General features: G+C 50.6%; 2 protein-coding genes across 2 annotated transcripts; one reads left to right on the forward strand and one right to left on the reverse strand.

Moving 5' to 3' along the window:
- Positions 1 to 399: 399 nt before the first annotated feature.
- On the forward strand, positions 400 to 14,713 carry ints6 (integrator complex subunit 6). Its single transcript, XM_067260742.1, has 18 exons — positions 400 to 544; positions 686 to 763; positions 1,326 to 1,475; positions 5,359 to 5,448; positions 6,762 to 6,945; positions 8,332 to 8,457; positions 8,883 to 9,034; positions 9,309 to 9,461; positions 10,047 to 10,179; positions 10,305 to 10,399; positions 10,572 to 10,682; positions 10,831 to 11,043; positions 12,013 to 12,136; positions 12,230 to 12,372; positions 12,550 to 12,739; positions 12,838 to 13,218; positions 13,828 to 13,921; positions 14,277 to 14,713. The coding sequence occupies exons 1-18, from the start codon at positions 434 to 436 to the stop codon at positions 14,368 to 14,370; spliced, it is 2,622 nt and encodes an 873-aa protein (XP_067116843.1). The 5' UTR covers positions 400 to 433; the 3' UTR covers positions 14,371 to 14,713.
- A 1,471-nt stretch (positions 14,714 to 16,184) lies between these two features.
- serpine3 (serpin peptidase inhibitor, clade E (nexin, plasminogen activator inhibitor type 1), member 3) lies at positions 16,185 to 19,785 on the reverse strand. Its single transcript, XM_067260754.1, has 8 exons — positions 19,518 to 19,785; positions 18,133 to 18,366; positions 17,562 to 17,801; positions 17,266 to 17,464; positions 16,935 to 17,035; positions 16,753 to 16,839; positions 16,512 to 16,595; positions 16,185 to 16,264 (listed from the first exon to the last, which is right to left on the reverse strand). The coding sequence occupies exons 1-8, from the start codon at positions 19,783 to 19,785 to the stop codon at positions 16,212 to 16,214; spliced, it is 1,266 nt and encodes a 421-aa protein (XP_067116855.1). The 3' UTR covers positions 16,185 to 16,211.
- Positions 19,786 to 21,867: the final 2,082 nt, after the last annotated feature.

Consider the following 21,867-nt stretch of genomic DNA (forward strand, 5'->3'; position numbering starts at 1 on the left):
TATCAGTAACCGAATGAATTTACACGTGACGCTCAAAGACCGCTTGGGAGGCGGTGTCAAGTGCGGAGCCGAGGTTAAAACCAGTGGACAAGTCAGAGCGCATTCAGTGTAGGGAGAAACAGGGATAGGATGTGACGGGGAAAGTAGTGTTCATGAAACTAATTTTTTCTTACAAAATATTATCAAAAACAACAAAATCCCTCGCAAATCAATAACCTGCCCATAGGGTTTGAGGTTTTTATTTAAGTTTATAGACGAAGGGCATTTACACTCACTATTCTATACTTTTTTTAAAGAATGTGTGAGACAGTTAGCCCGCTAGCTAGCTAGCTAGAAGGAGGGTGATAGAGGCGGAGGGAGAACAAAAGATTTTTTGCGTTTTGGTCGGTTGCACTGACATCAAGTCCATGCAGAACGTGTCATCACTAACACAATGCCCGTGTTACTTTTTCTGATAGACACGTCCGCTTCAATGAACCAGCGCACCCATCTGGGCACTACCTATCTGGACATAGCAAAAGGCGCTGTTGAGACTTTCATGAAGGTACTGTAACCTCTGGACGAACCGTTCTGAAGACCCCACGAGGGCGGGATCGCGGTTGTGATATAAAATAACCAAGCCAACCTGTCAACATAGCTAACATAACGACAATCGTGGCTAAATAGTTCTTTATTCTTTCCACAGCTCAGAGGGAGAGACCCCGCGAGCAGAGGAGACCGGTATATGTTGGTAAATTTTGAGGACGTTCCCGTCGGAATCAAGGTATAGTTTATTTTCGGTCATGTCCAGCTTCAGCTACATTGCATCTCATCGCTCCACCACGTTGTCCGATCATCACATCAATTGTGTAGAAAAAAAATCTTCAGGAGGAGCTTTCATACCCCCTTTAAAACATGGCCGACATTTTGTTTCAATGTGAGCTGCAAGGAACTATGGGTGATATTTATACAAATAGATAGCGAGGTGGTGTCAAGTTGGAAGGAGAGGAGGTGACTTTACTAACACAGAATGGAAACTGTGTTTTCGTCCCATCAAAAACGTTTACAGATGGCGATTAAAGTAAATGTTCCCTATACAGCGTAGACATTGCTGTTTTGCTTGACTTAATAGCGAAATAAAACGAAAAGTAAACGGCCTATCTGTTCTCAATCAAGTCTCAAGATAAACAATGTCAAAGTTGATATTTCACCTGACCCTTGACTGCTAGCAATGTTTTGACTGGAAGCAGAAACGTCTCCCTTTAAAAAAATAAAAAATAAAAATGAAGTGCACTTGTTGTACACATGTTGTTAATGATTAATTCAACTTTTGTCTCCCTCATAAGGCTGGATGGAAAGAGAGCCACGCGACCTTCATGACAGAGCTGAGAAACCTTCAGGCCAATGGACTCACAGCAATTGGCCAATCTTTGAGGACTGCTTTTGATTTACTCAATCTCAATAGATTAGTCACTGGGATAGACAACTATGGACAGGTATGTTGTATACAAAGATAGCGAGGAGAGGGAGACGTTACAGCAGCTTATGTTCTAGTGCCCCTACCATGATCTGCCCGCACCTCCCAAAGGCCCTCATCTCACAGTCGTACAAGCATCCCAAACCTGCACACTGTCCCACGTGCCCTCCTGAGGGAGCGCGGCGGAAGGATACAAAAACAGAGCCGTCTCACACCCTGTCAACATCTGAAACCTTTTTCTAGTTTCTTGGTTAGTTTCCGAGGTCGATCCAATGCCCCCGTTTTCGATGGCACATATAGGAGTTTTTCCAGTATAATGGAACGTTCAAAGTAGCGTTGTACATTAAGTTATTGTCAAATTAATGTAAGATAAATCTTGGGACTGGCGCAGCAGTGTACATAAATGATATCTGATACTGTTTAAAAACAAGATGTATTTGCGAAGTACACTACACATGCAGTATGTGGAAAGGTTTAGAAGCATAACTGATGTACACATAAACGTACATGATAGTCACAGACTGGGGCAGGAGAAGTTTGAACACCTCTAAAAGTCATTAACACGTTGGCACATTTCTAACATAGTTTCACAATGTTTCCAATCGTCGTTTTCTTGTTTCTCTAGAAGGCAAAGGGCCACATTCCTCCTCAGGGGAGCTGTTGAAACCACTTCACTCTTATTTCTCTTAATGAGCATCGTCAGACCGTTGACAGTTGGAGATAAGATTAGCCCACTTGTTGTTCCTACAGAGGGGACTTCCTGCTTTGTTTAGAACTACATCTCCCACAGCGATTTTCACAGGCTAGACATTCATTAGGTCTCAATGTTGACATGCCTGTTATAGTCCCACTGGATGTTTAAGGCCAGTGGATTTTACCCCTGGTCTCGGTAAGTACGTCCCTTTTTTGCCACACTCCGGTCCTCAGTCCAGGCAGATCCTCGTGAATAGATGGCACGTCTAGAGCTGTAAGCGTCCAGTATTGGTGAAGATTTGTGAGCTGATAAGTACCCTGTTATTATGAAGGGAGGCATCCAGGCTTAACCAGGGAGGCTGGGGGGAGACCTCAGGACTCTTCAAGGATAATGCATACGTACAGATATGAATAATGTATGCAGCTGAACGGGCCAGGGGACTGAAGTGGTTCTCTCACTGCAGACGGGACACAGCATGCCTGGCGCAGGGAAATGGGCACACAAGCAGGGCAGACGTGCGCGCACACACCTTACATACACACACTGACCGACACAGGCATGTGAAGACGAACTCGCTGACTCACACGCCCACGTCTCAATCGCGCGCGTTGTTGGTATAAATTGGAGTCCGTCCTCCCTCAGCCTGCGAGGATCAGGGGCTAGTTTGAACTCCCTCAGCCTGCGAGGATCAGGGGCTAGTTTGAACTCCCTCAGCCTGCGAGGATCAGGGGCTAGTTTGAACTCCCTCAGCCTGCGAGGATCAGGGGCTAGTTCGAAAGCGGCAACGCTTCACTTTCCCCCTTCTCGTCTGGCCACGCCCCTCCCGAGCGTCATCCTCTCTCAGCGCGTCTTTGTTTACGTCTGGCCTCGGCTGTGTCTAAGTAGCTGACACTGGCTCCCTGTGTGTCCCCAGCCACATGGAGGTTCAGGCAAAGGATTCTCTACACAGTGAGGTTACGTGTGGAGGTGGAAGGAGGCAGGGCTGGACTGTTGAGATGCAGCCGGGAGTTTAGAGAAAGCACTCGCGTTGAGTGTGTGGGAGTGGAGGTGTGCGCTCGTATCTCACCACATGATGAGATATGAGCAGGGCCCCAGTGTCTTATAGCCTGTTGGCATGTATATGGAAAAGGGAGGCATTCTCATATGTCCTCAGATACAGAAATATATTTTCTGGTGTTAGTCAGGGGAGTCAGATGGCTGAGCGGTGAGGGAGTCGGGCTAGTAATCTGAAGGTTGCCAGTTCGATTCCCAGCCGTGCCAAATGACGTTGTGTCCTTGGGCAAGGCACTTCACCCTACTTACCTCGGGGGGAATGTCCCTGTACTTACTGTAAGTCGCTCTGGATAAGCGCGTCTGCTAAATGACTAAATGTAAATGTAGTCAGGATACAGGGATAAGGGTTAGATTTGTAACAAGATACCATAGCCTTGAGTAGAGTATAGGTCTTAGATGAGCCGTGTTGTAATATTTTTGATCTCTTCCACGAGGGTGTGGTGTCATCTGGGAAGTGTGTAGTAGTTTAGTAGCAGAGTTCACTGACTCACATCAGAGGTGAGGAGAGGGAGAGGGTGACAAGGAGGTGTGTGTGTGGCAGCAGCCAGCAGACTTGATGGGTTTCTCTGTACAGTGATGAAGAGCTCTCCTGGTTGCCAGGCGTCTGAAATCACCCTCCCTGGAGAGAAAGGGAGGGAGGGAGGGTGAGAGAGAAGGAAGGAAGGAAGGAGAGAGTAGGTAATGTGTGACCAGCCTGTAGGTAATGTAGATTGATTAGATTTTCAGGAGACAGGTTGAACAAGAGGGAGAGATGAGGAAACTGCAGGGGGGATAGCGCCAACCTGGCAACTGAGCTGATGGAGATCTGATTAGCCCTTTCTATCGGTGTGTTAGCAGACCTGGCAACATGCCAATGCACATGGACTCAACTCCTGCTTAGTGTACTAGATTGGCAGACACATAGGTATACATGGATTTGCCTGAGCAGAACAAACACAGGGGATATTTCCCTTACGTTAACTTTGAGGAGCACCAAGAAGCAATGGTTTGACTTGTGATGTGGCAGTGTGTTCACAAAAGAGCTGGGTTTGAATGTTATGGGATGTGAAGCTTCCAGGACTGACGGGTGGGTAACTCGACACATGCTACATCATGGACGTCTCCTATCGCCAGGCTGATCTGAGAGGGAAATCTAGGTTGTCATGGAAACCCTCCACTGTCTTCCCGAATGTGGGACTGTGGACTTTTTATGTAACTCCAAATGTATTGCTCAGCAGAAATGGACTTGGAGGGGAGGGAGATGCTGGCATTAATAACCATCAGTGTCATAGTGAGCCTCAGGGTATCCAGCAGGTCAGCCATGTCGACATGTTCAGGGCTGTGTGTACCTGTGGCTGTGCTGTGGGCTGTGTGGAGCCTGGCTGTGCTGTGGGCTGTGTGGAGCCTGGCTACACGTGGCTGTGCTGTGGGCTGTGTGGAGCCTGGCTATACGTGGCTGTGCTGTGGGCTGTGTTGAGCCTGGCTGTCCTGTGGGCTGTGTGGAGCCTGGCTATACGTGGCTGTGCTGTGGGCTGTGTGGAGCCTGGCTATACGTGGCTGTGCTTTGGGCTGTGTGGAGCCTGGCTGTGCTGTGGGCTATACGAAAGGGATATGCTGTGTTTGTCATCGGGTCAGTGTTTCACAACGCTTGAAGAAAATTTGTATTTTCTTATTTAAAGGGAGAGTTAAGTGTTTAACAGGTGTAGAGAATGTGTATTTCAGAGATTAGTGTTGTGTCACTGTCACACAAACATCCTGTGTATTTCAGAGATTTGTGTCGTGGGATTACAAGATGGACAGAATAGTGTGCTGCTCTAGATTTTAATGGTCTCGTTTCTCACCTCTGACTCACACCCAGTCTTGTTCTCTCTCTCCCTCCACCATTCCTCCCTCGCTCTCTCTTTCCCTCCACCATTCCTCCCTCGCTCTCTCTCTCCCTGACTCCTGCTCCTCCTTTCACTGGATGTCTGTCATGCTGAATGTTTCTCAAGTCAGATATTGATTTATTAACGATGGTCTTTATGGTGAGATCATGCAGAATGTAAATAAAGGCCTTTTTTGGAGTACTTTGTAAATACTTTGACTGTGAATGCAACATTGTTTATGCTTTCTTAAAATTACATTTTGGACACATGCTTAGTTTGAATGATCTCTCTCTCTCTGTTTTTCTTTACAGGGCAGGAATCCCTTTTTTCTGGAGCCGGCCATCATAGTAGCTATCACCGACGGCAACAAGCTGACCAGCAGCGGTGGAGTCCAGGAAGAGGTCAGCAATGGTCTCCACGGAGACGGGGGTGTAACGGACAGGATCACTTCCTGTTGCTGTGTGGGCCCTCTGAGGCTCCGCCTCCTCAAGTTTACCACAAGCATCACCTCCTCCCCGACACAGCTGTCTGCATAATGTCTACATAATGTCTGCATACTGTATACATACTGTTCACATACTATCTACACACTCGGTAGAGACACTCTGTCCCTGGATGGCAGATGCAGTGTTGCCAAGCAACAGGCTGGCAGAGTCACAACCCCAACATGCTAACAACACAGGATGTGGTCTTTTGTTTACGATGAAGTGTCAACACGGCCAATGACGTGGCTTGCTGAGCTGTAGTTTAACAAAGCCATATTTGAGATCCACATCTTGGTCAACCATGTCCATGGCAGGCTATGGTGCAGCTCTGCGGGGCTGTTGAGGCCAGTACGGGCTGGCCGTCAGGTCGTCCAGGCTAAACCTCCCATGCTTGGCTCAGCTCTCCCAGAGGAGTGACGTTAGACCAGGCCCTCGGACCACTGCTGTCTAAACCAGGGCTTCTGTTAGAGCTCAGGTTCTCTCTCTCCCATACACCCTCAGCAAGCAAGCAGAACATTTCTCTCCCAGTGGAGACACGACTGAGCTATTAAAACCACTTACAGCATGACCATGGAACCAGATTTAGGTGAAAGGAATGTCTAGAAATAGATTGTTCCAGAAGGCAAGCCTGTGTTTAGTGTGTCAAGTGTTGGTGGACTTGGCTGTGTCAGTGTTTAGAGAAATGTGTCTGGTTTAGGAGCTGCTGAAGCCTGTCTTCATCACACACTCACTCTGTGTGTTCAGACTCTCCACATGACCTCGTTTAGGTCTCCATCTCTCTCTCACACACTCACGGTTTAAACTAGATCTTGAACTCATCCCAGCGCCGTGTGGAACAAGTCCATCACTCAGACATTCAGTTCCTCTCACACCCCCTGTCTGGTCTGTTCTACCACTGTCTAGCTCCCTTCATCTCTCATACCTCTGTCTGTTTTGTCTTTCTCTCTTTACCTCATGCTTTCCCCTCTCACTTCCTACCCACCTCCCCCTCTCTCCTCCCTCTCTCCTCCCCCTCCCTCCTCCCTCTCTCTCCTCCTCCCTCTCTCCTCCCCCTCCCTCCTCCTCCTCTCTCTCCTCCCTCTCTCTCCTCCCTCTCTCCTCCCCCTCTCTCCTCCCTCTCTCTCCTTCCACCTCTCTCTCCTCCTCCCTCTCTCCTCCCTCTCTCTCCCCCCCCTCCTCCCTCCCCCTCTCTCCTCCCTCTCTCTCCCCCTCCTCCCTCCCTCCTCCAGCTGCACCTGCCCCTGACCACCCCCCTGCCGGGCAGCGAGCTGACCAAGGAGCCCTTCCGCTGGGACCAGCGTCTCTTCGCCCTGGTGCTGCGCATCTCCGGCCACGCCTCCGTGGACCCCGAGCCCCTGGGAGGGGTTCCCCAGGACGACTCAGCCATCACCCCCATGTGTGAGGTCACCGGAGGTGAGGAGGGGAGAGGGGTGTGTGTGCTCACTTTGTAAAAATCATCCCCATATGTGAGGTTACTGGAGATGAGAGGGGTGGGGAAGGGTGTGTGTGTGTGTACACTTCAAAACAACACAGTTTATTCCATTCCTCCCCACCGTTTTAGTCCTGATAAGTTTACAGTGGTGTCTAGAACGATCCGGCCTGGCCTGGACCCTCTGTCCTGTAGTGCTGGCCTGGACCCTCTGTCCTGTAGTGCTGGCCTGGACCCTCTGTCCTGTAGTGCTGGCCTGGACCCTCTGTCCTGTAGTGCTGGCCTGGACCCTCTGTCCTGTAGTGCTGGCCTGGACCCTCTGTCCTGTAGTGCTGGCCTGGACCCTCTGTCCTGTAGTGCTGGCCTGGACCCTCTGTCCTGTAGTGCTGGCCTGGACCCTCTGTCCTGTAGTGCTGGCCTGGACCCTCTGTCCTGTAGTGCTGGCCTGGACCCTCTGTCCTGTAGTGCTGACCTGGACCCTCTGTCCTGTAGTGCTGACCTGGACCCTCTGTCCTGTAGTGCTGGCCTGGACCCTCTGTCCTGTAGTGCTGACCTGGACCCTCTGTCCTGTAGTGCTGGCCTGGACCCTCTGTCCTGTAGTGCTGGCCTGGACCCTCTGTCCTGTAGTGCTGGCCTGGACCCTCTGTCCTGTAGTGCTGGCCTGGACCCTCTGTCCTGTAGTGCTGGCCTGGACCCTCTGTCCTGTAGTGCTGGCCTGGACCCTCTGTCCTGTAGTGCTGGCCTGGACCCTCTGTCCTGTAGTGCTGGCCTGGACCCCCTGTCCTGTAGTGCTGGCCTGGACCCTCTGTCCTGTAGTGCTGGCCTGGACCCTCTGTCCTGTAGTGCTGGCCTGGACCCTCTGTCCTGTAGTGCTGGCCTGGACCCTCTGTCCTGTAGTGCTGGCCTGGACCCTCTGTCCTGTAGTGCTGGCCTGGACCCTCTGTCCTGTAGTGCTGGCCTGGACCCTCTGTCCTGTGGTGCTGGCCTGGACCCTCTGTCCTGTGGTGCTGGCCTGGACCCTCTGTCCTGTGGTGCTGGCCTGGACCCTCTGTCCTGTAGTGCTGGCCTGCCGCCCCTGGTGGAGAGGCAGCACATACTGCTGATGGAGCTCAAGATGAAAGGACACACATTCACATGTGACAGATTGATGGCCCGTGCCTTTGTGCCTAGTCTCCAATCATTCACCATGATGACACACACACACACACACCAGTCCAGAGTCAGGCTTTCTGTTCCTGTCAAGCCCACTGAATTCAGAATGAGACAATGACTCTATTTTCAGGTCTCTATAATGCTGATCGTAAACCAGACACAATAGTGCAAGCAGTGAAAGCTATTGTGTGTGTGTGTGTGTGTGCGCGTGCTCCCAGGTCGTTCCTACAGCGTGTTCTCCCAGCGCATGCTGAACCAGTGTCTGGAGTCGCTGGTGCAGAAAATCCAAAGTGGCGTGGTCATCAACTTTGAGAAGACTGGTCCAGACCCCCCTCCTCTGGAAGGTGAGACCAGCGACGGCTGCCTGCTCCTGGACCCAGACACATGGAGATGCACTGTTGGACCCAGGATTTATTACAGCGGTAGCAGCCTATTCTTATTCGACTGTCTCCCTCCCTCCCTCACTGTCTCCCTCCCTCCCTGTCTCCCTCCCTCCCTGTCTCCCTCCCTCACTGTCTCACTGTCTCCCTCCCTCACTGTCTCACTGTCTCCCTGTCTCCCTCCCTCACTGTCTCCCTGTCTCCCTCCCTCACTGTCTCCCTGTCTCCCTCCCTGTCTCCCTGTCTCCCTCCCTGTCTCCCTCCCTCCCTGTCTCTCTCCCTGTCTCCCTGTCTCTCTCCCTGTCTCCCCCTCTCCCTCCCTGTCTCCCTGTCTCCCTCTCTCCCTCCCTCTCTCCCTGTCTCCCCCCCTCCCTCCCCCGCCCCTCCAGACCCCCCAGGGGAGGTGGTGAAGCCAGGCCCCCAGCTCTGGCATTGCTGCCACAAGCTGATCTATGTGAGGCCCAACCCCAAGACAGGCGTGCCCATCGGACACTGGCCCATCCCAGAGTCCTTCTGGCCGGACCAGAACTCACCCACCCTGGTGAGACACTACAGGCCCCGCCCACCAGGAAGCACTACACCATGCACGTCGAACAAAGATGTTTTCATCTGTTTATTTACGTCATACGTGTAGCTCAGCAGGGGGGCCGGGTTTGACTGCTAATCAAGAGGTTGCAGGTTCAAATCCCCCCCTTTAAGTCACTTTAGATGAAAGCTGCTGTACTGTTAATACAGTACATCATTGTTATTATTACATGGTTAATTGTGTCCACCTCAACCCTGTCCCTGCTCCCCCCCCCCCCCCCCCCCCCCAGCCCCCCCGCTCAGCCCACCCCCTGGTGAGGTTCTCCTGTCAGGACTCGGAGCCCATGGTCATAGACAAGGTGCCCTTTGACAAGTACGAGCTGGAGCCTTCGCCCCTCACCCAGTACATCCTGGAGAGGAAGTCTCCTCAGAGCTGCTGGCAGGTACTTTCTCACACACTCTCACACACACACACACACACACACACACACACACACACACACACACACACACACTCTCACACACACTCACATACACGCACACACACACTCTCACACACACTCACACACACACTCTCACACACTCTCACACACACTCTCACACACTCACATATACGCACACACTCACTCTCACACACACACACACACTCGCGCACACACTCTCACACACGCACACACACTCACATATACGCACACACACACGCACACACACTCACATACACGCACACACTCACATACACGCACACACACTCACATACACGCACACACTCACTCACACACACTCTCACACACACACACACACTCACATACACGCACACACACTCACATACACGCACACACACTCACATACACGCACACACTCACTCACACACACTCACACACGCACACACACACTACACAGTTCATATGTACCTATATTATGTTCCAACCCTGGTTGTATCACATACTATATAGTGCTCATTATCTGTTTTGCTACAGGTCCAGCCTAATATGCCAATTTCCCTCTCTCTCCCTCCTTCCCTCCTGCAGGTGTTTGTGTGTAACAGTGCCAAGTACAGTGACCTGGGCCAGCCCTTCGGCTACCTGAAAGCCAGCACAGCCCTCAACTGTGTCAACCTGTTCGTCATGCCCTACAACTACCCTGTCCTGCTCCCCCTGCTGGGTGAGAGAGCACACTGCGCCCAGCGGGACATCCTCAAGGGACAAGTTCACTTGTAATGTCGATCACACAACCCGCAACGGGACACAGAATCAGCCTCTCTCAAACATCACCATGTCTCCTTTCAGATGACTTGATCAAGGTTCACAAGTTCAAGCCCACCATCAAATGGCGGCAGTCGTTTGAGAACTACCTGAAGACGATGCCTCCGTATTACATAGGAGTAGGTGCAACGTTCTGGAACTGTTCTACACTTTTACCTTTTCCAGTCAGACACTGGTTGCTTGTCTTCTGTAACAAAAACACCTGTGCATGAAATGAAGCATTGGATAAGTTTGTCTCTTGGGAGATGTAGTTTTCTTGCGCAGTCTAATGTCTTCCTGGTGTGTTTGTAGTCCCTGAGGAAGGCGCTGAGGATCATGGGAGCTCCGAACCTCCTGGCAGAGAACATGGAGTATGGCCTGAGCTACAGCGTGGTGTCCTACCTCAAGAAGCTCAGCCAGCAGGTACTGCACCTGTGTGTGTGTGTGTGTGTGTGCATGTGCGAGCTTGTGAGAGTGTGTGTGTGTGTGAGCGTGTAAAGTGTTGATGCTGCTAACATGTTTGTGTCAGCTCACAAAATCACTAAAGCTCCTCTTCCCCCACCCAACCCAGTCTAAGATCGAGTATGACCGCATGATCGCGTCCATCGGGAAGAAGGCTCTGGTAGAGGTGGGCATCAAGGTGCGCTCCCGCGGGGGCGTGTCTCTGGCCCAGCGCCGAGACTTCACCCAGCTGCTGCAGAGCATCTCTGGGGAGACGCCGGCCCTGCCCCTGGAGCTCAACCTCAAGGAGTTCTCTGGCTTCCAGCTGGCTCTGCTCAACAAGGTGAGACCCCGCAACACCCCCCTAACCCTGACCCCTGGGGCCCTGGAGTGTGGATACATGTAGTTTCAGTGACTTTCTCCTGTAGTGATGTTCTCCAGTAGTGATGGTCTGCTGTAGTGATGTTCTCCTGTAGTGATGGTCTGCTGTAGTGATGGTCTGCTGTAGTGATGGTCTGCTGTAGTGATGTTCTGCTGTAGTGATGTTCTCCAGTAGTGATGTTCTGCTGTAGTGATGTTCTCCTGTAGTGATGGTCTCCTGTAGTGATGTTCTCCTGTAGTGATGTTCTGCTGTAGTGATGTTCTGCTGTAGTGATGTTCTCCAGTAGTGATGTTCTCCAGTAGTGATGTTCTGCTGTAGTGATGTTCTCCTGTAGTGATGTTCTCCAGTAGTGATGTTCTCCTGTAGTGATGTTCTCCTGTAGTGATGTTCTCCTGTAGTGATGTTCTCCAGTAGTGATGTTCTGCTGTAGTGATGTTCTCCTGTAGTGATGTTCTCCAGTAGTGATGTTCTCCTGTAGTGATGTTCTCCTGTAGTGATGTTCTCCTGTAGTGATGTTCTCCTGTAGTGATGTTCTCCTGTAGTGATGTTCTCCTGTAGTGATGTTCTGCTGTAGTGATGTTCTGCTGTAGTGATGTTCTCCTGTAGTGATGTTCTCCTGTAGTGATGTTCTCCTGTAGTGATGTTCTCCTGTAGTGATGTTCTGCTGTAGTGATGTTCTCCTGTAGTGATGTTCTCCTGTAGTGATGTTCTCCTGTAGTGATGTTCTCCTGTAGTGATGTTCTCCTGTAGTGATGTTCTCCTGTAGTGATGTTCTGCTGTAGTGATGTTCTCCTGTAGTGATGGTCTCCTGTAGTGATGGTCTCCTGTAGTGATGTTCTCCTGTAGTGATGTTCTCCTGTAGTGATGTTCTCCTGTAGTGATGGTCTCCTGTAGTGATGGTCTCCAGTAGTGACTGTGTTCTGTGTGTAGAGCGTGAAGCCGCAGGGCTTCAGGAACGCCTACGACATCCCCAGGAGCCACCTGCTGGACCAGCTGAGCCGCATGAGGAGGAACCTGATGAAGGGCAGCCTGGTGCTGACCGGACAGGACCCTGGTGAGACACAACACTCACACACACTGACACACTCACACACGCTGACACACTCACACACTGACACACACACGCTGACTCTCCCCCCCCCCCCAGACCAGCTCCACAGTGTTCCCGTGGCCCAGATGGGGAACTACCAGGACTTCCTGAAGGCAGCTCCTCAGCCCCTGAGAGACGCAGACCCGGAGCAGCCCAAACGCCTGCACACCTTCGGCAACCCCTTCAAGCTGGACAAGAAGGTCTCCTGCTGCCCTCTCCCATCCCCTGGTCCTCTCTCCCCTCTCCTTCACTCTCCTCCTCTCTCCTCCCCTGCTCACTGTCTGAGTTACTGAGCCCCTCCTTAGTCCACTTGTGATTGGTGCTCTGCTGTGATCGATGCCATTGGCTCCTAACCCCCTCGTCCATGTCTCCCCCAGGGCATGATGATCGACGAGGCGGATGAGTTTGTGACGGGGCCCCAGAACAAGGGCAAGAGGGCGGTGGGGGACAGCAGCATGCAGGGGGGGGGGGTGCCCAAGAGGCGGCGCTGCATGTCCCCCCTGCTGCGCCTGGGGAGGGCCTACTGCCCCCCCGTCACCCCCCCTGCCAGCCCCAGACCTGCTTCAGGTACCCTCTCACACATGTGACTCACACGCCTGCATTATCACACACACACACACACACACACATGGGCCTTAATATATATACCCCTCGTCACCCTGCAGACGCTGATTCCAACCACAACGATCTAGAGGACAACTTCCTCATCCACCTGAACCACAACCACTACAGCCCCGAAAGAGTCCCCGACCAGGACGAGGAGGACCTGGACGAGGGCAGCCCCTCCAGCCTCGAGGCCCAGGACAACCACGTCCTGCTGGGGGAGGAGGAGCAGGGTGGCGTAGGGGAGGAGGAGCAGGGTGGCCTGGGGGGGGAGGAGGAGGAGGGGAGGGACGGGGAGCAGGAGGGAGGGGACCTCCTGGAGGAGCGTCCGACACGCTACCCCTCCCCCGGGGCCCTGAAGAAGCTGATGAACAGCGAGAGTCAGGAAGTCAACTCCGAGCTCCGTTCCCTCATCACCAAGGAGATCAGGAAACCGGGGCGACGTACGTAGCCGTGGTGACGTGGCCTTCAGTGGCTCACGCTCTCCACTCTTCTTCTCTGGTTTTCTTATTGCCTGGTTTTGTGTGCCTTCTAAACCGCTATGGGAGATGGTGGATTGACATTCATGCCACACCTGATGAATGACTAATTATTTGTCTCATAAAGTATTACTAGATAGTTAATTGCATCTTAAGGCTTTAGTGTTTGATGAAACAAGTGCTTTTCTATAAGGAGCTGCATAACCTGTCCTCAGCCTAGTGGCTGCTGACTGGAAGCAGCATATTTGTTGTCCAACTTCTGCAGTTGAATTCACCTCGCAGGCAATTGTAGCCTTTACGAAATTATGTTGTGACAACATTGCTCCTTTTGCAGTAATAACACAACAAACAAAAAAAGACTAAATTAACACTGTTCTCTGACCCATTTTCCCTACAGACTAAATGGTTTCTATTGATTTTAGCCTTTTCAGGGAAGAAAATTGCAGTAGGCTCTGTATCTAACTCCCTCCATCCATCCCTCCCCCCCTCTCTACTCCATCCCTCTCTCTCTCCACCATCTGTCACTCCCCCTCCCCCCCTCTCTATCCCTCCCTCCTTTCTCTGTTTGTGCAGACTATGAGAAAATCTTCCATTTCCTGAAGCAGATCCAGGGCAGTCTGGACACTCGCTTGATCTTCCTGCAGAACATCATCAAAGAGGCCGCCAGGTTTGGAGCTCAACCCCCTCTCCACACTCACCTCTGATAGGCTGGATGACTAGCCTACCCTTCCACACTCACCTCTGATAGGCTGGATGACTAGCCTACCCCTCCACACTCACCTCTGATAGGCTGGATGACTAACCTACCCTTCCACACTCACCTCTGATAGGCTGGATGACTAGCCTACCCTTCCACACTCACCTCTGATAGGCTGGAGGACTAACACCTCTACGCACATTTAATAAGGAGATATTCAACAAATTTGCTAGAATCCTTGACAGTTCAAGCTTCAAAGAGTCTAGTTTACCATCAGTGTTTTCTAGCAGGTCTGCATCGCTCACACGCTCCTTTATCTGTGCAGGTTCAAGAAGCGGGTTCTTATAGAACAACTGGAGAACTTTCTAGAAGAGATCCACAACAGGGCCAACAATATGAACCACCTGGACGGCTTCTGAAGGGGCCCTGTTCCAAACCCAACACCTGTACCTTAACCCTGCAGTCAGCCCTGTTCCACCGGTCTGCACCCCTCCTCACCAAACACACAGTGGGTCAGTCCACTCCCCTCCCATGCGCTTAGTGGTGATGGATCGGTCCACTGTGGAGCCAGAGGGGGGTTTAGAAACCCAGTCCCTTACCACACCTCCATGAGGTAGTGAGCATGGATACATAACAAGCATTGTACCACACAGGGATGGAAACCAACCCACCGAATTAACCTAGTGTGTGTGTGTCTGCCTGTGTGTGTGTGTGTGTGTGTGTGTGTGTCTGCCTGTGTGTGTGTGTGCCTCTGTGTGCCTGTGTGTGTGTGTCTGCCTCTGTGTGCCTGTGTGTGTCTGTCTGACTGTGTGTGTGTGTCTGCCTGTGTGTGTGTGTGTGTGTGTGTGTGTCTGACTCTGTGTGTGTGTGTGTGTGTGTGTGTGTGTCTTCATCAGTGAGGGTGTGGTAGACAGCTCCAGGAGGAGGGGCTTCCTCCTGCCTCGGGGTTCAGACACGCTGGTCTCATTTCAAACAGGATTCTGTAGCTTTGCTTTTCTTACCACCCTTTTCTTCTTCTCCTTTTTCCATTTGCTCTGTTCTACCTTTTTATTCTCTGGGCAACAAATGCCTTTTTCCATCTGAGTTCCTTTTACAAGTTAATCTTGGTTGTTACTTTTTAAACACTCCACCAATTGAAACACTCCTGTGATGTTTACCAATAAGAACCAGTAAATCTTACTGGTCTCTGAAATCATATCAAAAGTCCCTCTGTTTCAGTTAACCTCATTCTTCTTATCTTTCACAGTCACGAGTTTAAACAGTTTAGTTACCCCTCGAACAAAACGAAAACTCTTTTCGAAAACTATTTCCGTGACCGTTCGATTGACAGGATGCTGTGTAACTGTCAAGTCTGCTCCACACAGGGAACATAGCTCAGGAACTGACTAGAGCAGAATGGTTTGCAATAACACTGTTAGACTAGTCCAGTGTTACCCTGTCCCGTCGAGGATGGCCTCATTGTTACATTGAACATATCTGTGGTGCTGAAGGCATCTCTCTGGAGTGTTCTAGAAGGACAGGGGTCTCAAGTGGTCTTGTGTTCAGGTACCTGCCTAACATTTGATACTGTTATCCTCTCATCATCTTGCTCTCTCTCGCTTTCTCTCTCCTATCCCCCCATCGTTTAGACAGGGACCAAATCTTTGCCATACTTGTCTTGTTGTTTTTGACCGGGGGGTTCTACCAAAAGACAGTATTTTGAATACGCTGTATAGATGTAAATACATTTAGATAACTATTTAAAGAGAATGTTCAGTGGAAGGCCTTTTTGTAAGTATTTCCATGAATAAAGTTTCTATTTTACACTGTGAAGGGCCATGTAAATAAAAATGACACATTCTGTAAATATCTCCTTCACTTGTGTGACATGACAGTTTTGCATTCATCGGTGGAGTGGCAGCAGAGTCCATCATTATAATGATGACAGGAATGCAAGGGTAGCTCCAGAAATATGTAGGAAAAATCCTTGTTTTATAGTTTATTTGCCTTTGCTAACACGGCACTATTTTTTAAAGGCGGTGAAATAAATGACCAAAACACTTAAGGTGTAAAAACAACAGATGTATTAAAAAAGATTTATTTACAGATATGTACAAAAATAATGTCCTTCTTCCTGAAGTGTCTGTGTACCCTCCTGTTGGTCCCCAATAAATACTGGTAGTGGGTTCAGGCAGGTCAGGGTGTGTGTGTGTGTGTGCGTGTGAGAGCGCGAGAGAGAGAGCTTGAGGGAAGTTTCAGAGTATGGTGACAGTCCTGGGTCCTAGGGTGCCTGATCAGCAGGATTTACAACACGTCCCATGAACAAGATGGATCCTAGAGGAAAAGAGAAGAAATGTGTAACCGCAGACGACGCTCTCTGAAGGCCAGTTCACACTCCCCAAACACAAGCAGCCAGCAGTTATTAGGTTGTGTTGTTGTGATGTGCCTGTTGGTGTTTAATGGGGAGGTGTGTAAATGACAGTTACCTCTTCAAACATTCTAAACCTAACTGCCAACAGTAGAATGTGTGGTGTTGGATGTAGTTCCTCTTATAAGGTATGAGGTGTTCCAGGGCTCGTACCTGTGCTGACTTGTCGCAGCAGGAAGAAGAATGGCCGGTCGGCTTTGAAGACAGCAGCACGAGAGCGTTTGAGCAGCACCATGGCTGTGGGAGAGAGACGTGCCCTGTCAGACACAAGGTGGGAGCAAGGTGTGGTGCTCTTGGTGTGTGTGGGGTGATGTGTAGCGTACATGGTATGTGTGTGTGTGTGTGTGTGTGGAGATGTGTAGTTGTCCTGGTGATATGTGGTATATTGTCTCACCAGTCACTGCAGAAGCCTTAGTCCCGTCCTCAGTAACCTCTATCCTGACCTCGTGGAACGCATCCGACACGTAGAGACCCTCTTCAACTACAGACAGACAGACCACTTAGTTACATCATTGAAAAGCATTTAACCGAATGCCAAATATCAGATTTGATTGGACTCAGCAGGTGGAGCCTTACCTGCCATCCCACTGAAGTCTGCTGCCAGGGGGTTGAAAGCGTCGCTGATCCCCATGGAGGGAAGCACAGAGCGCAGGTTGAACCTGTTCTGCATTCTGAACCTGCAGCAGAGAAACAGGTGTGAGTATCATCGTCTCAGCACCACAAGAGCTCTATGACTTACGGGTGATTCATCCAGCCCAACCACATACACACACCTGCACACCCAATGAACGTTTCACAACACATTGAAGAGAGATGGGTCTCACCACACAAACCATGAAACAGGGTGAAACGCCTGCTAAACGAACACCGTATTGAAAGAGCTTGACCGTGGCGCTGGCTAGGCTACCTGGGCAGGAAGACGTCCATCTTTGTCCTGCGGAGGCCCGTGTCCCAGGCGGCGACGCTGCGGGCTGTGATGTGGCTCTCCAGGGAGGACAGCGGGCTCTTCCTGTCGCTGGGCAGCGCCACCAGCAGGCTGAGAGCACGGCCCAGGTACGGCAGCTCCAGAACCGTGTAGCGCTGCTCGGCCACGGTGCGGAACTGACCTGGGTCAGGGGAAACGCAGGGGGACAGAGTTAAGGGTCGCACCCGTGTCTAATGAAACCTACGCCCCTTGGTGTTTGGATGTCGCTCCTCTCTTACCAAAGTTGACCTCGGTGGCCTGGTACATCATGGGCACCTTGACCGCACTGCCGTCCGACAGGGTGAAGGGAAGGTTCTGGGTGTCGGTGAAGAGGAACTGCTTCTGCCACACGCCTCGGAAGGCCACCCTGGTGACCAGGGCCATCTGCGGCCGCTGACCCCACCAGGAGGCCTCGCCCTGGGCCTCGCCCGAGCCCGACAGCTCCCTGGACTCACCAGGCTGGAGGGGTAGCGTCTCGTCTGGACATGGGGTTAAACAGAGGACAGACTGTTGTAGTTTATAGAGGTCAGTAGCAACATAGCAGTTCACGGAGGTCGCCACACATTTCACATATCGAAGGACAGCATGTATTCAACTCTGCACATATATTGTTACCGAAAACACATTTACACCTCAACATCTCAAGTGCATACATAACATACAGTAAGACAGTCTGCTCAGTGTAAAGTTGTTTTGATGGTAAATGGAAATGACTGGCGGTGCTTTCACTGCAGATCATTTCAGAGCTCTGCAGTAATTGTGCCTGTGATGATTTGACATAACAAATGCTGTTTGGGAATTTTGGCTAACCGTTGCCATGGTTTCGTTCCCACTGGTCCAGCTGGTTGCGGGTGTGGTTGGGCTGGCTGAAGTTGGCCCGGGCCAGACTGCTGTTGCCCCAGGCTGATGCATGCTGGGTAAACTCGGTCAGCAGTTGAACGCCGCTTTGGACGAATAAGGAGCTGGAGTGACGTAGCCGCACCCCCTGACTGGAATTACCCACGTCCCCCTGTGACCGCAACAGGAAGTTCTGCACCTGCACGTCTGGAGACGAATGGAGGAAGTGAGGTCACAGGTGAGGAAGGGAACTGAATGTGGTTATTAAACAAAACATGGGATGATAATTAAAAGTGACGTGTTATTCAGTGTCATCATGTGACAAACCTTAAAACACTAACTGTGAAACAGAGGTCCAGGTTTAGGAACCATTAACAAATATGCATACTTGGGTGACTACACACTAATACCATAATAGCCAATTTAATGGTAATTTGAAACAGTTGACTAAACTGCTGGAATTACATCCCGCCAAAAATTCAGTCTAACTCTCAAAGGCTCAAATATTCTTGATACCCAAGCGCAGGGTCATTGAGTTTGTCTGTTGACTTCACCGAGCGCTGTACGCACAAGTATCAGCCACGGCAGTAGAAAAGCACGACAAAGGCACACGTGCGTCCAGATATCTTCATTGAGTCTCCCCCCAGGTCACACCCCCTGCAGTGTAACAGTGGCCTCTCGACCCCAGGGCCCTGCTGCCCTCTGGGTAATGAGATTAGAGCCAGAAGGCACCAGGCAGCATTACGGCTCCAGACACCTCCCTGCCCAGCCTCCACGGCCCAGCGGCAACACTGCCTGGTACCAGCAGCAACATACTTCCTGGGGCCAGCAGGGCAGAACCTGGACTGAGACCAGGTCAGAACCAGGACCAGGCCAGAACCTGGACTCGGACCAGGGTAGAACCTGGACTAGGACCAAGGTAGAACCAGGTCAGAACCAGGACCAGGGCAGAACCTGGACTAGGACCAGTGTAGGGCCAGAGAAGGGCAGACCCTGGCAGAGTGCACAAACAAGGCACCGGGATCCTAGAAACCTGCTTGCTTCAGCAAGCCTGGATCTCCCTGTTCTGGTCTTCCTTCGTTCTCCAGCCATAATGGGATTTACATGATATATTATTTCTAATACAGAGACCCTGGGATTCACACTCCAAGATTTCTATGGTCTGAACTGGGTCACGTGTCAGTGCCAGCAGAAAGCAGCACCAAACAAGGGTTATCTAGTTCCCAGGCCGAGCACCAAGTCCCATCACGTCCATCCATTTCCTTGTACTCCCGACATCCAGAAGAGTTCCCAAACAAAACGATGCCCCTTTGACCTCTGGGTCCAGTGTTTGTGATTGGTACGTTGAGCTGACCTACCGTTGGCGTTGTAGCCTAGCCCCGCCTCCAGCTGAGCCAGGGTGTTCCGGCGCGCTCCCAGCTGCAGCAGCCCCAGGGACAGAGACACGCTCACGGGAGACACGATCAGGTTGGAGTTGTTCTCCGTCTCTGTGAGCGTTTGGTAGAGGCTGACGGCGAACTCTGTGTGCAGCTGGCTCATGCTGTCCTGGAGGCTGCCGTTGCCCTGGCAACTCCCCGTCATCAACCAGAGACAGGCGAGGAGCGAGGTCATCGACAGACGACACATGGTCTCAGCGACGAAGGGTCAAAGGTCGGCTGTTGATGATGTAATGAGGGGTTCCTCCAGAATGAGTCACTGTAAATCAGGAATGTGTTAGAGGTACTTAATCCAGTGCAATTTTGATAGACAATATGCTCACATTTACACCCAGCTGAAGTCAACATGTGTGAGTGTAGACTATGATGCCAGTGGATGTCAGTGTCTGAAATCTACATGTTGCTGAGGCAGCTGTTTGGTGGGAGAATGATGGTGAAATACCAAGACACAGCAAGTAGCCAGTTATCATGACACCTATTTCACATATGCTTAGCTCAAGATTAATGCTGTAAAGCAAAAACTACGAATTCAAACTTGTATTGACCAAACGACTTATTTCCTTTTTAATCTTCCATTCAAACTCGCACCGTGTTTCCAAACCTAGGCCTCCGTTCATAAAATATTTGTAGTCTGATTATGTTAGCCCGCAAGACGAAATAGCCCCCAAAAATCTAAAACGAATGGATCATTATGGAATGTGTCATGATATAATACTATTGAAAACTAATCGAAATGTATAAATATCGGGGTCTAACTCCTAAAAAAGATATTCATTCTCCAACGCATTTGCTGCAGCCAATCACCTAAAGCAGGTGAGAGTGCGATCTGTCCACTTACCTACAACTGATCCTCTGTATCCTCTGTAAAGTCCACTGTCTGTGTCACAGGTCAACGTATTTGCATGTAGCCTGACGTCCCTGTCACCTCTCCTGTCACTGTGTTTCGTACTCCTGTCCGCTCTTTGAGTAACTGCTTGATTGAGCGAGCCCTCAGTCATAAGACCGTGTTTAAAAGGGAATGCTCCGTGTTTGCGGTCTCTATCGGCGATGTCCGTACCACTCGGCCAGAATTCCTGCCGCCCCGGCGCTATAAGGAGCCAGGCAGGGGGAGGCATGTCGCCGGCCAGCAAATCCGCAACCGAGCTGGGAAAAAAGACGCACACGCGCGCGCGCACACACACGCACCCAAAGATAGTCCTTCCCTTACACAAGCAGCTTGCTCTTTGTTGTGATGATCAAAAGGCATCCCGTCAAGAACACTACGCATCATCAAAGTGCTGCACCAGCCCTTCCAATTAGCACACACTCTGGAATGTGCCGCTGAAGCCCCTGTCAGCAATTTTACAGTGGTTTAATTATTAAAGCAATCGATCTGAGGAGCATTAACTGAGTCATCTAAATATGTCAGACAATCAAAGGAGGACTTTTGAGGAAGAACGAAGGATTCTAATGTAGCTATTAATTATAATAAATTATGAAGAAAATATTGGCCACATGGTTTCCTTAGACACTGGGTGTTGTTTATATGTGGAAATAGATTCATATGTTCACATATTTGTGCATTAGCTGGGGACTAACACCTATGCATATCCCAATTCTTCTGGTAGGCCTGTGTGTAGAATATATAGCAATGCAATTTATTTACGACATGTTCACCAGACAACAGCTAATGGACTTGTTCAGAATCCGCATGAGGAGGATCGTGTTCATTTGAGGAAGGGTGTTCAAGGCCTGTCTGCTCTAGAACATGAACTTTCATCTTCCCCCCGACAATACTTTGTAATTAGTGCCCCCATCTCCAACTTGCGTCAAAAAACAAGTGCACATTTTCCCATGGTAAACTGAAGGCAAAGATGGGTCATGATTGGTAGCCATCAGGTATTTGGCCGCTCTGCGGAATGGGATTCCGCCCATTACTGGGACTTGACTAATTAGTGGAGCTAGCTTGGCTTCATTGAATGGAGTTGCCACATTCTTTAATACCTAATGTTCCAACTCCGACACAGGAATTTGGAATTTTAAGGACTTGATGGGATCGAAATGTCATGGTAGTTGACCAAAGACAATCGTTTGAACAGCCGCCAAGATAAACAACAGCGTTTCATCTTGAAGGCATTCAAACTAACAGTGTGACTCCGTGCTGACAGGGGGGGCGAGAGAGAGAGAGAGAACACTTGGGATGTAGAAGTAAGGATTCCTGTTCTCGGTTGGTGATCCCTGGTGTGATTAAAAAGCAGGAAGACAGGGTCAGAGATAATGTCAGTGTGTTCCT

Source organism: Osmerus mordax, chromosome 2, assembly GCF_038355195.1.
Source record: "Osmerus mordax isolate fOsmMor3 chromosome 2, fOsmMor3.pri, whole genome shotgun sequence".
NCBI classification, from domain to species: domain Eukaryota; kingdom Metazoa; phylum Chordata; class Actinopteri; order Osmeriformes; family Osmeridae; genus Osmerus; species Osmerus mordax.

Coding starts and splice junctions, on each gene's coding strand:
- serpine3 (XM_067260754.1), bottom strand. CDS start 19,785: ATGTGTCGTCTGTCGATGACCTCGCTCCTCGCCTGTCTCTGGTTGATG. Junction 17,465..17,561: donor GGCCACCGAGGTCAACTTTG/GTAAGAGAGGAG, acceptor CCCCTGACCCAG/GTCAGTTCCGCACCGTGGCC. Junction 17,036..17,265: donor ATGGACGTCTTCCTGCCCAG/GTAGCCTAGCCA, acceptor TCTCTGCTGCAG/GTTCAGAATGCAGAACAGGT.
- ints6 (XM_067260742.1), top strand. CDS start 434: ATGCCCGTGTTACTTTTTCTGATAGACACGTCCGCTTCAATGAACCAG. Junction 8,458..8,882: donor AGACCCCCCTCCTCTGGAAG/GTGAGACCAGCG, acceptor CCGCCCCTCCAG/ACCCCCCAGGGGAGGTGGTG. Junction 13,922..14,276: donor ATCATCAAAGAGGCCGCCAG/GTTTGGAGCTCA, acceptor TTATCTGTGCAG/GTTCAAGAAGCGGGTTCTTA.